Source organism: Halichoerus grypus, chromosome 10 (genome assembly GCF_964656455.1).
Source record: "Halichoerus grypus chromosome 10, mHalGry1.hap1.1, whole genome shotgun sequence".
NCBI classification, from domain to species: domain Eukaryota; kingdom Metazoa; phylum Chordata; class Mammalia; order Carnivora; family Phocidae; genus Halichoerus; species Halichoerus grypus.
Genome location: NC_135721.1, coordinates 25,639,590 through 25,655,517, shown reverse-complemented (window position 1 = coordinate 25,655,517; position 15,928 = coordinate 25,639,590). Strand labels below are relative to the sequence as shown.

General features: G+C 34.2%; 1 protein-coding gene across 11 annotated transcripts in view; it reads right to left on the bottom strand.

Moving 5' to 3' along the window:
* BIRC6 (baculoviral IAP repeat containing 6) overlaps nucleotides 1-15,928 on the bottom strand; it is a 227,097-nt gene that overhangs the window by 170,327 nt on the left and 40,842 nt on the right. For all 11 annotated transcript variants that reach the window (XR_013441642.1, XM_078056159.1, XM_078056150.1 and 8 more), the window contains exons 5-9: nucleotides 14,892-15,003; nucleotides 13,021-13,103; nucleotides 8,854-9,076; nucleotides 8,615-8,775; nucleotides 3,760-3,818 (exon numbers count right to left, since the gene is read on the bottom strand). Coding sequence is in view for 10 of the 11 variants with exons in the window: in XM_078056159.1 (XP_077912285.1) it covers nucleotides 3,760-3,818; nucleotides 8,615-8,775; nucleotides 8,854-9,076; nucleotides 13,021-13,103; nucleotides 14,892-15,003 (638 nt within the window). In the remaining variant the exon portion in view is untranslated. The remainder of the gene's footprint in view (nucleotides 1-3,759; nucleotides 3,819-8,614; nucleotides 8,776-8,853; nucleotides 9,077-13,020; nucleotides 13,104-14,891; nucleotides 15,004-15,928) is intronic.

Here is a 15,928-nt window from a genome sequence, read left to right as displayed (position 1 = left end):
GAGTGGGAGAGGGAGAAGCAGGCTTCCCACCAAGCAGGGAGCCCGATGTGGGGCTCGATCCCAGGACCCTGAGATCATGACCCAAGCTGAAGGCAGTCACTTAACCAACTGAGCCACCCAGGCGTCCCAATGTCTAAGTATTTCTTATGGGAAAAAAAAAAGCACTGGAATTGGCTTTATGATTTTAGATAAGAAAAATACAGAAGAGTAAAAGAAGTAAATATAACTCGAAACTGCATGAAAGTTTGAAAGCTGCCCAAGTAACGTGCAACTGAGATTCATGGAACATCATATACTTAACATGTACTGAAAGTTCTGTTCACACCATTTCTGTTAACTATTTCGTTAACTATTTCTTTAAAATGCTCACTGGCAGCTCTACCTAGAATTTCCCATTTTCTGGGGATAATCCTCTTAATTCAAATAATGTTGCTATTATGACCTAAAACTGAAACCATTTCTAGTTAAATGGAGGAAAATTATAATTATACACTGAACAGTTTAATTATCCTAATGAAGCTGTTCATTTACACAACCACTCGTTTGGCTACGTTCACATGCAGTCTGTCTATACTGCCATGCATTAGTTATATATATTAACTCTACTAATTTAGATTTGAAATTAAAAGTTGACAGTAAGATTTTGATACCATATAGTACACTATAATAAATCTTAAGGATGCTCAACTATCTTTTGGACTAAACTGAAACTTACATAAATGATTTTTTTAATGTCTGTTTTTTTTTTTTTTTTAGTTATGGTCAGAAATTGCCAGGAAAAAACGCTAGTGTATGTATATAGAGGTTAAAAACAAAATAACCACAAATTACATGTATTAACACACATTTAAGAAATATTCAAAGTAAATGGCATAGAAAGTGGGGCTATTCGTTAAGACGGGCAGCATGACAAGTGGCATTATTACTCTGCTTTTTCCCAACAAAGTAACATCTAAGAAACAGCCTATGCTGGACATTCTACTTCAGAAGACAGACAAAGCACAATGACAACTGTCAAATACTGCAGTAAGGAAATCTGTATTCTTATCTCAGAATTTCTCAAACCTACTGGACTACAAAACAAGTTTTTACATAATATAGCTATAAACAGACTGCAATACAATATTCTCCAGATAATCATTTTGGGAAACCCTCCTCTCCTCTGCTTACTTAGGTAGTGTCAGCCAGCAGTTCTATCAGCCAGCTTCCTGAGGTGAGCAACTAGGTTTTACCTAAGCACTTTTCTAAAACTAAGAAATTTCAATTTGAACCCTCCTTCAATCTCCTGTCAAACACTCTTCCCACTCTTCACAAGAAGCAAATATATCCTTAATTCGGTTATCTGGCCCCAAAACCAAACTTTTCTCTCTGACATCATCTAGATACTTTCAAAAGCCATAACCTTCAAATGAAAAACAGGTAAAAGTCTCTTAGTTAAGAAATACATTCTGTAATTCTTCAGACTGTATCATTCACTTTGATGGGAATCACCTAGAGTTAGTAAATGTAAATTTTGAAATAGCATCTATGACTTATTTTAGATACTTCAGGAAAAGAACACATTTCCCATTCATATCACAAGCCTCCATAAACTCGCCAATAAACTACCAATGTAAGAGAAGTAACTTAGAAGATATAGTAGTCCACCCCCCCCACCCCTTATAGGCAGGGGATACATTCCGAGAACCCCTAGTGGACACCTGAAACTGCAGACAGCACAAAACCCTGTATGTACTAGGTTTTATTTGTATACATACATATGATAAAGTTTAATTTGCAAATTAGGCAGAGTAAGAGATTAACAGCAATATCTAATAATAAAATAAAATTATAATAATATACTGTATTAAAGTTAGGTCAATGTGTTTTCTCTCCCAAAATATCTTACTATACTGTACTCACTCTTCTTGTGATGATGTGAGATAAAATGCCTATGCGATGAGATGGAAGTGAGGTGAATGACATAGGCATTGTGTCCTAGCATTCTGCTACTAGGTTATCTGCTCAGGATAACAGTTGACCAAAGGTAACTGAAACTGTGGAAAGCGAAACCCCGAGTGAGGTGGACTACTATCCCTATTTTACTACAAATGAATGAACTACTTATAAGTCCTAAAAGGAGGGAATTAAAAATTCTGAACCAGAAGAATTTTTTTCTCTTTCCATAGCTACCTTTTAATACTACATAAGGACAACAACCCCTACCCTAAATGATGTATCACAGAAAAAGCCAACAAAAATACATGGTGACTTTCTAGATACTGGGAAGTGAGATAAACAGGACTATAGTATCTAAAGGAAGTGTGAAAAAGCAACTAGGCATAGATGAGAAAGGTAAAAGTAGGAAAGGGATAAAGAAATAGACCAAAGATAGATACTATAATTACAAAAATACCTACTGAGATTATTGGACCCAGAGAAAAGAGCAAAGCTACAGCATACAAAGGAAAGGTTATGGTTAGAATCAAAAACTTTAAGAGCAGAAAAAAGGAACACTGTGCTCAAACACTTCACTTTACAAAGGAAAAACTGAGGCCCAGAGAGTTTAAGTGACTTGACAAGACCAAAGAGTGAATTAGCAGAAGAATTCAAGCTCTAACCAGGTCTCCAGGTAACCTGTGACCAGTTTATTATTCTCTCCCAGGTTAAGAAAATGCAATTGTAGCCCTTTTCTGTTTTTGCAAAAGGACAACAAAATGGGAAAGGAGCATTATCTTCATCAGACTAATTTTTTTAAATGAATCTATTCTTTATTTTTCTAGAGCTAATTATACATTTGTAAATTATTCAGGGCGTTTTCCTACTTTAAAATTTTTTTCATTGCTAAAAACTACTTCAAAACACAACTAAGGTTTAACTCCAAATCAGTCTAGTGTTGTTTGGGGGGGCTTTAAAAAAATTTCATGACAATTTAGAATTTAGAGAGCACTTGCTATTCTATACTCACTCTAATTTTTGACAACTGTACTATACAAAGTCGTGTCTCTTCCCCCAGAGATTTAACAAGTTATATATGTCCTCAGTTCCTGAAATAGGACATTACAGAACAGCCGCAATTTAGTACCAGTCACTTTTTTAAACTACTGGCTACTTCCCAGGTACTATTATTTTTATCTTAATCAGTCCCCAAAACTCTAATTAACAGATGTTAACATAACTCTTTTATGTATTGGGAAATGCATTCAGCCTATAATAAAATGACAAGAATTTGAATTCTGATATGGAAAAACTATTTTGAGATGTACTATTAGCCTTGCCTATTATAAAACTACATTAAAATTTGAAGCACATGCTTTCACCATTAACATTTCATAAGATAATGAGTAAGGCAGCACTTACTTGATGCCTTAATGTCTATGATTTTATACTTTAGAATTTATTCTCTCTTTACCTGTTTTATTTTGGGGATAAAGAACCTTAATTTCAGTATTACTTTTATTTAACAACAGAATAAATTATGTAAATAAACTGAACACATTCTGAAGGGCTTAATGTGTATTCCTTGACATCTGTGACAAAAATTTAGTAAAACTTTACCTTGTTTGGCTCAAATACATACCATTTAAAATTTAAGTATGGGACTCTACATATACTAATTCAAGATCTCTAATGTTTAACATTTGAGTTTTCTGTGTATATTAGTGAAAATGTAGAGTTTGCATTAACTAAGAAATTTAGAATTAAGTAATATTTAGCTTTACCTATAACTGTATAAATGCAAGGATTTAAACAATAGATTATCTGACATTTTTAACATACCTGTCACAGAATCTGATCTGGAATGCTCTTCACTGTCTGAATCCTCCAGTAAATCATCACTTAAAGACAAAGTAAAAAATAATTTGAATTTCAAAAAAAGGTATGCATATTATGAGACAAAGAAAAAAGTTACAACAACCACTGCTCTGCATCTCAAATATAAGTATCATACAAAACTATTAAAACTGGCTTAAATGACATATAAGTAGTCTGAGATAATAACCAATTGACAATGCTGGTATTGGATTACCTTAAAATCATGAAATAAGTATCTGTCTGAAACAGAAAGTGGAAACCTCTAAGAATCTATAATAAAATTTGTAGGGATTTGAAGACTGTTAAGGTGTGACTGGGAATAGTCAGGTAAATAAACAGATAAAAGAGAGAAGCAGCTAATAAAATCAAGTACGAGCTTCAGGTAGTAAAATTTTAATAACTATTGTATTACTGAATTCAGGAAAGTTGTCCTAAAATCAAATAAAAGAGCTATATAAATACGTGTCTATGTACACGTTTACACACACACACACACACACACACACGCGCGCGCGCATTTCATTTCTGTGTTTGCTTTGTTTTGGAAGGGGTAATAAGAACTCCTTGACAAGCAGGGAAACTATTACAACTCAGAAGTTAGGGATTAAGAGGAGAGGATGTCCCTCCTTGACTCTTCACTCAGATAGTCAAGAAATTGCCAGCCTCCCTCTTTGCATCCATCTTTATCCTCACTCTCATCTGTTAGCAAACAAGAACAAAATGTAATAAAAGATCACTCTAGCACAATATGAGACTGTGTCAGTACTCTATCAGCATGTCTACAGCAGTTCTAAAATTCTGATGACCTCAATTAAAAAAATTAAAAGATGTATTTTGAAGGAAAGAAAGAAAATATTAACTCTCCCTTTCTGAAACAACGTATTTCACTTACAACTGAAATAACCAGGCACTTAAGTAATTTTAAATGAAATGCAAGTTAGTAATCTCTGTTAAAAAAAAAAAAAGTTTGAAATATGGGGCAGGGGCAGGGCTTGGTTAGACATTTTTTACAAATTTCTGTGTTTTAAGTTTTTCAAGTGGAAACAACTGTCCATAAAACAATTCTGTGCTATAATTTAAAACAACAAAAAAGGGGCGCCTGGGTGGCTCAGTCATTAAGCGTCTGCCTTCAGCTCAGGTCATGATCCCAGGGTCCTGGGATCGAGCCCCGCATCAGGCTCCCTGCTCGGTGGGAAGTCTGCTTCTCCCTCTCCCAATCCCCCTGCTTGGGTTTCCTCTCTCACTGTGTCGCTCTGTCAAATTAAAAAAGATTTAAAACAACAAAAAAAATATGCAAAAGTTCAAGATCAGCTGCTAATTAGCCTTAAGCTATTTAAATGCTAACTGGCTGATTTCAGAGAAATAATAAAGATACTTGGAAAAATAAATCCCAAGAGGAAATATTAATCATTGGGAATTATCCAGAATAAAGAACTCCAAACCAAGAAGACACAAGAGGTTTCAAGTATGGGTTTTCACATTAAAAGAAAACCAAGTTATTACCCAGCTATAAGGAAAAAAGGTTAAATAAAGTAGTTACATATTTTATTTTTTATTTATTTTATTTTTTATTTATTTAAGTAGGCTTCACACCCAGTGTAGAGCCAAACACAGGGCTTGAACTCACGACCCTGAGATCAAACCCTGAGCTGAGATCAAGAACTGGATACTTAACTGACTGAGCCACTGAGGCGCCCCAGGTAGTTGTATATTTTAAAGAAGGAAATCAAGGTGTCTTGATATGAAATTACAAATAATGTTACAAAGAGTTGCCAGATAATCACCATAACTGGAAAAACAAAACAAAACAAAAAGTTCTTTCTAAAGTTTTTCAAAATACAATCTTTTTTCAAAAAATTATGATAGAAAAATTCTCATACCATTACATAATAAAATCATATAAGTTCAATGACTGAATTGTACACTAAAAGGGTGAATTTTATGATGTATAACTATACCTTAAAACTCTTAAATATGGGTTAAAAAAACACATAAGTACACATTAAAAAATTTATATATATAAATGTTTATATATATATAAATATATATATAAATGTTAACATAACATGATTATGGGTACTCTACGTTTCTTCAAGGTACTTCTCTGTATTGTCCAATTTTTCTATGTTAAGCATGCATTAGGTTTATAACAGACACTAGATTTACTAAAGCCTTTTACATGTGTAAAACCTTTTGCAGAGTAAAAAACATGCAAATTAAATAGGATATTATGAATAAGTTTTAAGTTAGGATTATCTATTTTTGAAAACTGAAGATACACTAGTTATCACATGCATACTTTAGCTTTGATATATCAATACTATATAAACAAGTTCAAAGTTAAAAGCAGGAAATTTTTACCAATTTGAAAAATATAACATATAAAATGAGACAAAAATGTTAATTCATTTAAATTAAATGTGTTCCCAAATAAATAATCTTCCTTCCCAAATAAATATTCTTCCCTGAATAAATTCAGAACAAAGATAAATGTTGTCTTTCAAGTAGAAATGGTCATAAACAATCCATAAGCAAACTACACTGCTAATTAAGCTTCTTGGCTAAGTTTTAATTTGTTCAATTAACATACTATTCTTTGAGCTAATGAAACTCACACAGTGTATTTTAAAACAAATATATTGTATATTATGCCACAAAATCAGTATTAGTTTGGTTCAGTATATTCACTACCAATGCAACAGAAATCCTGCTACCTTTGGGGGGAGGGAAAGCCAGAGAGGGAAACTGAGGTTAGAGAGGAAGTTCCACCTCTTCACCTTCCTCCTACCTCCCCAACTTAAGAGTACTCTTTCTGTACGATTCACTTCACTATCTTAGCAGAAAAGAGTCCTTCTACCCTGGAAAGACTACCTCTTAAAAGCACGCAGATATTTATATCTCAACTCCAGCACACTACCCCAACATAATACCTGTCCACCTAAGATACTGGGTGTTTACTGAAAATGTACATTTTACCTAAGTGTGTGTGTGCGCATGTGTGTAATCATAAAAAGTATGTCTTGATTCCATTTTTAATCCCCAAATTACAAAACTCCAAGACGAAAGTTCTAACTATAATCAGTGTTCAGGGGCACCTGGGTGGCACAGTCAGTTAAGCGCCGACTCTTGGTTTCAGCTCAGGTCGTGATCTCAGGATGGGGCTCCACACTCAGCAGAGTCATTTCAGATTGTCTCTCCCTCTCCCTCTACCCCTCCCGTTTGTGCTCTCTCTCTAAAATAAGTAAATAAATCTTTAAAAAAAATAAATTTAATTAAATCAGTGTTCAGAAGCACATACCAATTTCATTATCTTCTATTAATTTTTCACTAACTTCTAAGAAAATCACAGAGCTCAAGCACACTTAACTTTCTAGTCCTATTGACAAATGTGGTCAAAAGTCAGACAACAGGCCACCTACTTTTCCATCAAGCTGGGAATTTATTCACACAGATTTATAATAACTGAGAACAGCCATGAAGCTTTAATTCAGTCTGTTTCAGAGCTCAGGCCACATTCATTTACCTACCCATAATTTATTCATCTTATTACCAAGAAAGACTAGACAGAGGTAACCTTCCCAACTACTATACTGTGAATTTTCCATTAATTCCATTAATGAAACAATTTGCACTAATTAAGTTTTACGTTAGTTGTTTTTTTTTTTAAGATTTTATTTATCCACTTGACAGAGAGAGACACAGCGAGAGAGGGAGCACAAGCAGGGGGAGTGAGAGAGGGAGAAGCAGGCTTCCAGCGGAGCAGGGAGCCCAATGCGGGCCTCAATCCCAGGACCCTGGGATCATGACCTGAGCCAAAGGCAGACACTTAACGACTGAGCCACCCAGGCGCCCTAAGTTTTATGTTAGTTCTTAATGAAAGTACATGGCACCAAAGGGACTGTGAAGTAAAATACTGTTAAATCACACTGACTGTGGTATAACGTCTATCACACATCAGTAACATTAGAAGCCCCTGCAAGTGAAATGACAGATCGCCTCAGCATCAGGACATCTGATCACAATTATAGGCTCCATTTCATACTGCTACCTTCAGAATCTTAAAAGGGAGTAGCTTCTACTGCTTAAGACAAGTTGAATGGTTTTTGGAACGCTTCATTCTGTCTGCTTGAGAATACTGCACATATTGCTCTATAATCCTAGCCCAGTTCAGAGTTACAACTGCAGTGTCTTGGGAGACAAGTGGGTAAAGTAGAATTATACTTTGACTCTCCAACCCCCACACAGATCAAATACAGCTACAGAAATCAAGACTGTCAGAAAAGCTGAAAGGAAAAGAATCCAACACAACAATTTTACCAAAATGTCTCTACAGCAATAATTATCATGCCTCAACTCATTGCTGACTACTGATAAACTGTTTTAAATAATCAGGTCATCTTGCCTAGCCACGGGTTATTTCACTATTCATTAGCACTTCTACAATTTGAGGTGCTAATGAAAACAAGTGGAAACCAAAATTACTTGGTTTGACTGCACTAGGAAAAGATTTAGAAAAAGGTAAAATAAGTTTAATCCAAGGATTCTGTTTCATTATTTAGACTTTATTTTTCAATGCACCAATTATTTCTAACTGGCACAGATTGAGACAGAAAATAAAGTACGTTTTACAGACGATGGCATTTCTGAATGAAAATTTTTCTCAAGTATCACACAGCTCCTTCAGATATTATAACTAAATGTTTGTTCTCTACTCTCTTGAACTAATAATTTTTTCTGCCCCTTTAATTAGAATTAAGAGAATATAAAATTTAGGAAAACACATAACTTTTATAAATGCCACTAAAAAAAATTCACATACCTATCTCCTTCCAATTTTGGTATGTCTGAGCAGCTAGAGGAGTCCTCCAGCCACGCCAAAGTTGGTCTCCTTGATTCAACTGCAGAGCTTGGTTCTCCCGACAGAATAAGCTGTTGTACAATTGCTGGGTCATATGCATTAATTTCAAACTTCAAGTGCACCTAAACGAATGAAAATCCTAAGTTTAAGACTGATTTTTTGCTCAATTACTAATCTGTTACTTCAAAATTAAAACATACCTTCATAAGTTTGGAAACATCCCATATGCAGATCTTTCCTCGTTTTGTTGCAGCAGCTAGAAAATGAGGGCAGCTTCCCGACCCAAAGCAAGCTATTCTGTCAGTTCCATCAGTACAGGGAAACTGTGCAGGACTTGTTGCGAGAGTGACGGACAACGGCACATTCTGTGTGTGCTCACCTTTCACAAACGGGCAGTTTGGGGAGTGTCTCTCGTGTTCAGACCTTTACACAGATTAAGGAAGGAAAGGTTTACTGAACAACAAAGCTGTCAAGTCTGTGGATTAAAACAGAACTCCAGGATCATCTTTTCTTTTTTAAAAAACAAAGTATGATCTATTAAAAAGACTCAAATGCTACTTCATTCAATCCTATCAAGATCACTCTAACATATTCAACCACTCACTGCAGTAGCAGATTTTATTCCCTTTAATGGATTACACATAAAATCAGTCTCTGATGAAACAAAAATGCTATAGTATAATTTATACTATATTCACATACTGATAAAATTGTGTAGTAAAGTCTGGTATTTCCTCACACTGTTTCCTACAACTGTAAATAAGTAACTACTTTGTTTCGGTTTAAAATTCTCCATAAAGGGGGGCGCCTGGGTGGCTCAGTCGGTTAAGCGTCTGCCTTCAGCTCAGGTCATGATCCCAGGGTCCTGGGATCGAGCCCCACATCAGGCTCCCTGCTCATTGGGAAGCCTGCTTCTCCCTCTCCCACTCCTCCTGCTTGTGTTCCCTCTCTCGATGTCTCTCTCTCTGTTGAATGAATAAATAAAATCTTTAAAAAATTAAAAAAAAAAAAAAAAATTCTCCATAAAGGTACAGCATGGTGACAATAGCTAGTAATATTTTATTATATACCTGAAATTTGAGAAGAGGATATGTCTTAAATTAGATCTTAACACATGTACACACACAAAATGGTAACTGTACAGGTGATGGATATATTAATTAGCTTGATTGTGGTGGTCTTTTATATATACCAAACAAGTTGTACACTTTAAATATATACAATTTTTACATGTCAAAGATATCTTTATACAGCTATTTTTAAAATTAATTATATATAATTATATGCATATCTGTATTTATCAGTGGCCACAACTGTAAATGACATATAATAAAAACTCAAATGTCATTCATATCACAAAAAACTTTTTAGTAAAGATCTGAAAGCAAAAAGATCTATAGAGTATGGATAAAATGACCTATATTAAGAACACAGAAATACATCTTATACATTCACTACAGGACCAGACCAGATAAATAACTTCTAAACAAAGTCTCTTTTCAAAGTAACACAGAAAGATAATATTCATAGACTGTACATTATTTCTTTCACATAAATGATTAATGAGCAAAAAGAAACATTAAATTTGTTTACTTAGAAAATTCTAACATGTTTAATAAAAAATACAACACTAGGAATTCTCAAGACTAGTATAATGACTTTAAAAATCTTCCCAAATATTGAAAGCAGGATCAACTTTAACACTTAAAAATTATGTCTCCTTAGCCTGGTGATGGGTATTAAAGAGGGCATATATTGAATGGAGCACTGGGTTTTATATGCAAACAATGAATCATGGAACACTACATCAAATACTAATGATGTAATGCATGGTGATTAACATAATAAAATTAAAAAAAAAAATATGTCTCCAACTTTGTGACTACTTTCTTTCTGATTATTCTTTTTTTTTTTTTTTTACTCTCACTAGCTGTAATTACAAGGCACTATTTGAAATGTCAGGATGCTGCTACCAAAAAAAGAACTTTTTTTTTTTTAATTTCCATGGCAAAGAAAGGAAAACTGTACTTATAAAATATGCCATTCCTTAGGGAGTATATATTTCTTTTTACAAGGCACCTGTGACTTACCTATATCCATATGTAAACCCTGGACAATTTGCAATATGCAGACGTCTTACATAATTGTTTTTACATGACATCCCCAAGCACTTTTTTTTTTTTTAAGATTTTATTTATTTATTTGACAGAGAGAGACACAGTAAGAGAGGAAACACAAGCAGGGAGATGGGAGAGGGAGAAGCAGGCCTCCTGCCAAGCAGGGAGCCCGATGTGGGGCTCGATCCCAGGACCCCGGGATCATGACCTGAGCCGAAGGCAGACGCTTAACCGATGGAGCCACCCAGGCATCCCCCCAAGCACATATTTTGACTGGATTCCCTTCCCAACTAAATCCTACGGTATTTTCCTCTTTCCATCCTTCTTTCTTCCCTGAGTTTTAACTTTTTAATTAAAATGTTTTTATGCAAGTGACACCTAACTATATAAAAGAAAGCTAAATACCACTCAATTACAATATCCAATCCCAGTAATCTCTTTTCCCACCTCCAAATAACGTCTTTTATTAATTTAAGTGGTATACTTCTAAAATATTTTTATATTTTCATATATATGTACATGTAAGAAAATGTTCATTTTAAATAAAAGTACTACTGTATGAATCATCCTACCATAAACTTCTTGACACAATAACATAACTAAAAGTTATTGATGGTGAAGAATAGAGAACAAACTATTGATTCCTTTTCATTGTTGGACAATAGTAGATTATATGAGCATACCACATTTTATCTGGCTATTCCATCCTGACAAACATTTAAGATGATTCCAGTTTTTCACTGCAGTTACCATCCACTCTGTGCCTCTGTGCATACAAGAGGAATTAATTTTCTCAGGTATATAAGTAGAAGTGGAATTGCCAGATATTTGCCAGGGCGTGCTCATTTTATTTTTTAAAAACTTCAATCTCCCTCCAAAGTAGCTCTATCAACTCCCACCACCAAAATATGAGAGTCCCATTGTCCACCTGCAAGTCTTCCTTCTTTTCCCACTTACAGGTTCAGGAGGTAACTAGGCTCAGCTTCCCAATTCTCTTCAATCCTGTTCCCTCCTATCCATTTAGAACGCTGTGTCCTCAAAGCCCTCAGAGATACTACCAATTGCTTAAATTTGAGGAATCCTGAATCCTGGGGCAAGAAGAGATAGAATCCTCGATTCCCTCACCATGTCAAGAAAAGATAGGTTTTGACAGCCCAAACTGAATATGTGAATCAATTTCCTCCCCAAAAAATATTTATGAACAAAGTTACATTCTATAATGTCAAGGTATAATTTTTTAGGGATGGCTGAAATAACTGAGGATCAGCCTGAGAAATTAAAAAATACATGTTAAAATGGTTTCTAAATTATATAAATAGTTTCTAGGGGAAAAGACTGAGTTCCAAACAGAACCTTAACCTAAACTGGAAACCGCACATGTTCAACCCTCAGTCCACAGATAGATGCAACTTCAATTTTTCATACAGTAAACCGCACTGCAAGCTGGAATCCATATGTACACTCCAATAGGCTTTAGCTAGTTCACCCTATTCACAACAGCTGATTAACACTGAGAGACCTCAAACTAATTTTACTACAAACCAAATCCTTGCTCCATCACTAATTAGCCATATGCCCTTTGGCAAATTTTATTTTCTTTATTTACAATAGGATAATAATTCCTATCCCTCCTATAAAATGAAGATAGTAATGCCTATTTCATAGGGTTAATATGAGAATTAAACGAGTTAAAAATATATAAAGTACTTAGGATGGTACCTGGTAAGTAGCACTATATAAATATTTGCTCTTATTATTACTATTTGTATTAATAAGGCCTGTTATTTGTAAAAATTAGGTTTCAATACATGATCTCTAATGTTTAACCAAGTTCTAAACTTTCATCCATTAGAATTCAAAATTACCACAGACTCCCTAAAATTACTTCGAAGTTAAAAAAGTAAAATCATCAGGCTCTGCTCTGTGGATTCCCTACTGACAGGCTGCCTGCAACTGACCAAGATTAAACTGCTGAAGTTAACCATGTTGTATCAACTTATTTATCACAGCCTTCTGGTTCAGGGCCTACATCTATTCTTTGGCACCTCTCCCATATACATTTTAGGAAGTCAGAGACCTTAGTTACTATATGCCAAGTGATATGACAGAGCACAGACAGTGCTATTTCATTCTCTTAGGACAAAGGCAAAAATACAGATGGAAAAAGGCAAGAATATGAAAAACAGAAAATTTAGAAGCCTACTTATAGGATTAACTTAGCCTATTATATTCAGAAAAATCAGAACTCACCAAGGTTCATCAGTAGGTTCCCAACAAACTAGACATACACTACAAGTAAAACACATGGCTCTATCATCTCCAGATGAGGCAGGCTGCAAATTTATAAAGACAGAAAAGGTTAATATTAAAATAACCTTTTAATAAAAACTCTTCTAAAAACGTTCATAATCTTAGGTAAAAAGCACAGAGGAAAAGACAATTTGCCTATACACTGATTCCAAAAATACAGTGAATGCCCAAATGTTTAAAAATTTACTACTTTATTTGAAAAACTGTGTTTCGTCAAAAAGTGAGCACTAAATCAAACATGGAGGCACACACATACTCAATCTCTAATAGCATCTTCTAAATGCATTACTGAAGTATCTGAAATAGTTAAATATATAAGGAAATAGAGTGTAACGTATTTTATTATTGAAAACTGAATTATCATATAACCACACAAGAAAGGCCAAGTAAAAAGGAAAAGCAAACTAGAGAACCTAATTCATGTAATATTCTTTAATCACACAGGACAAAATGTCATATATATAAAATAATACATCAAAATCTGAACTAAAATATAGCTCTGAAAACAAACATTAGTATTTTTGAGGACTTACTCTACTTAGCACCTATTATGCATATAGATGTAAATTCATTTATATTTTTATAAATTAAGAATAATTGGTCCTTAACACAGGCAGAAGATTCTAGAAAATCTGTGACTTGATCTCTTCGCAAAGATGGAATACAAGGAACAATAATTCAACAGAAAAAATACCAAGGCATCACTTCACAGAGACTGTTTTAGGAAATGACACCAAATAGCAATGAAGATAAATTATCAGGAAAAATGGTCCATATTCAAACTTTAAGTTACAAAATAATTTCAGTAATACTAGTATCAGCCAGCCTCCAAACTAATCTATCTTTAACTGGAAATCTGAAAGACTGTGAGTAAAATAGTCAAACATAGATGAATTTCTGATTTAATTTTAGTTAAGATATTCTGAACACTTCAAGATAACTAAGAAGTAATCACTCTTCAGACTCTTTACAACAGTTACTTCAATGTATTTCAAAGTTTAGTTGAATTCTAAAATTAAGTAAGCATGCTTTATGTAAACTGACATGTAAGTATTAAATTGCTTAGATTCTTTAGCAGTGGTAAGCCATTCTACGCTACCCAGTTTAAGCCTCCTTTAATTAGTAATTACGCCCATCTGAAGTCATTTTTCTTAACGTCCCTCTACTTTAGCTCAGTGAACCTCTCTATAATGTCCCACTCTCGTCTTTTTGTCACACGAATCCCTATACTGTACACTTTCCTCTTTTCCTACATAAATCTATTTTCCTTGACTAATCATTCCTCTTTCTGTGCAATTTCTTAATCGGTTCTTCAAAGTATATCTTCAGGTTGCACTGCACCACCCGCAATGCTGCTTCTACAGTTAGACAGAAGTATGTGGGTAATTTATATCCCAACCAAAATTAGAGTTTCCGGAGTAACGGCAATGTGTTACTTTTGTTGCATTACCCTCAGTATCTACTATTCTGTTAGGAATGTAGAAATCAAGAAGTGAAAATAAACACACATCCAAAGAGAACACTTTTCAAAAAGCAAATCTGAAGACTACTGCCTGGCTTCTGGAAGAAAATAGATATGAAGCATTAACTCAGTTGACTTGTAACAACTATTTTTTTTCCTTTTTGTACACAATACATGATATAGGAAATAGTATTCAAAGGTACAAGAATAAAACAAAACTCACACAAATGCATACACACAAGCACACAGTGAGGTTGCATAAAGCAAGTTCTTGAGAAAGTATTAAATATTGATGATTTTACTGAAGACTACAAAAGCTGAAAAAAAATGTTTTTTGAGTCTTTTTTACCTGATGGTAAAATCCAGCTTGAGCCATGGGATCCGGCTGTGCCCATCGATAGCCTACATGAGGCCATGAGGTAAATGTCTCCCGTCTGTTAGCTTCACTATACATCAGCGATCTACAAGTAAACATACTTTATGTAATCGAAATTAGGCATCCTACTGAAGGAAAATTTTACTGGATTATCAACAAAAACTGGGAATGGTCTAACGACCAAGTTCAAATGTGTATTTTAAACTAAAAATGATTGCTTTTAGAAATTTCCCTTAAACACTATAGGGAAAAAGAAACCTGATTGATGGCTACAACTGATAATTTTAGGGGTAGATTAAATTAACGAATGTTACATAATTACCAAGCAGAAAACACAAAATCTAGAGACATAAAGACAGAGAGTCATATGCTTTCATCATGTCCCAAGTTTGCATAAATGGATAAAACCACAACCAAAGTGGTTTTATCTCAACAATGTCGAGAAAGTATTTTCCAGTTTAATTTTTTTTTTTAAGTAGAAAGCCATTTTCTTTCTGTTCTTTCTCCAGAGAAATCCTTTTCTAGGAAAGCTGTACTCTCCAGGGAATTATAAAAATAGAAAATCTTCATACATGTTTTCATATTAAAGTATATTAGCTCACTGAGTAAACTTATAACCTAGAGTATTTTTTAAATGAGTTGCTTTTTAAAAAAAAAATTTTTTAATTTACTTTTTTAAGTAAGCTCTATGCCCAACGTGGGGCTATGACGCCAAGATCAAGAGCCGCATGCTCTACCAACAGAGCCAGTCAGGCACCCAACCTAAAGTATTATTTTAAAGAATGATACCAAATTTAGAAAAAGTCCAAATGGCTTCAAGAAAGAAAGGACTGGTGAGCAAAGGTTACTCTTCTTAACACAAAAGTGCAAATGACAACAGGAAGGAAGGAAGGAAAAAAAAAAAAGAAAGTGGTAAAGGTCATCACAGTGAGACCAGAAAAATACTTTTCTCTAAATTCTTCCCTAAATTAGTACATAATTTCCTATAATACTGCTAGTGAGCTTATTAG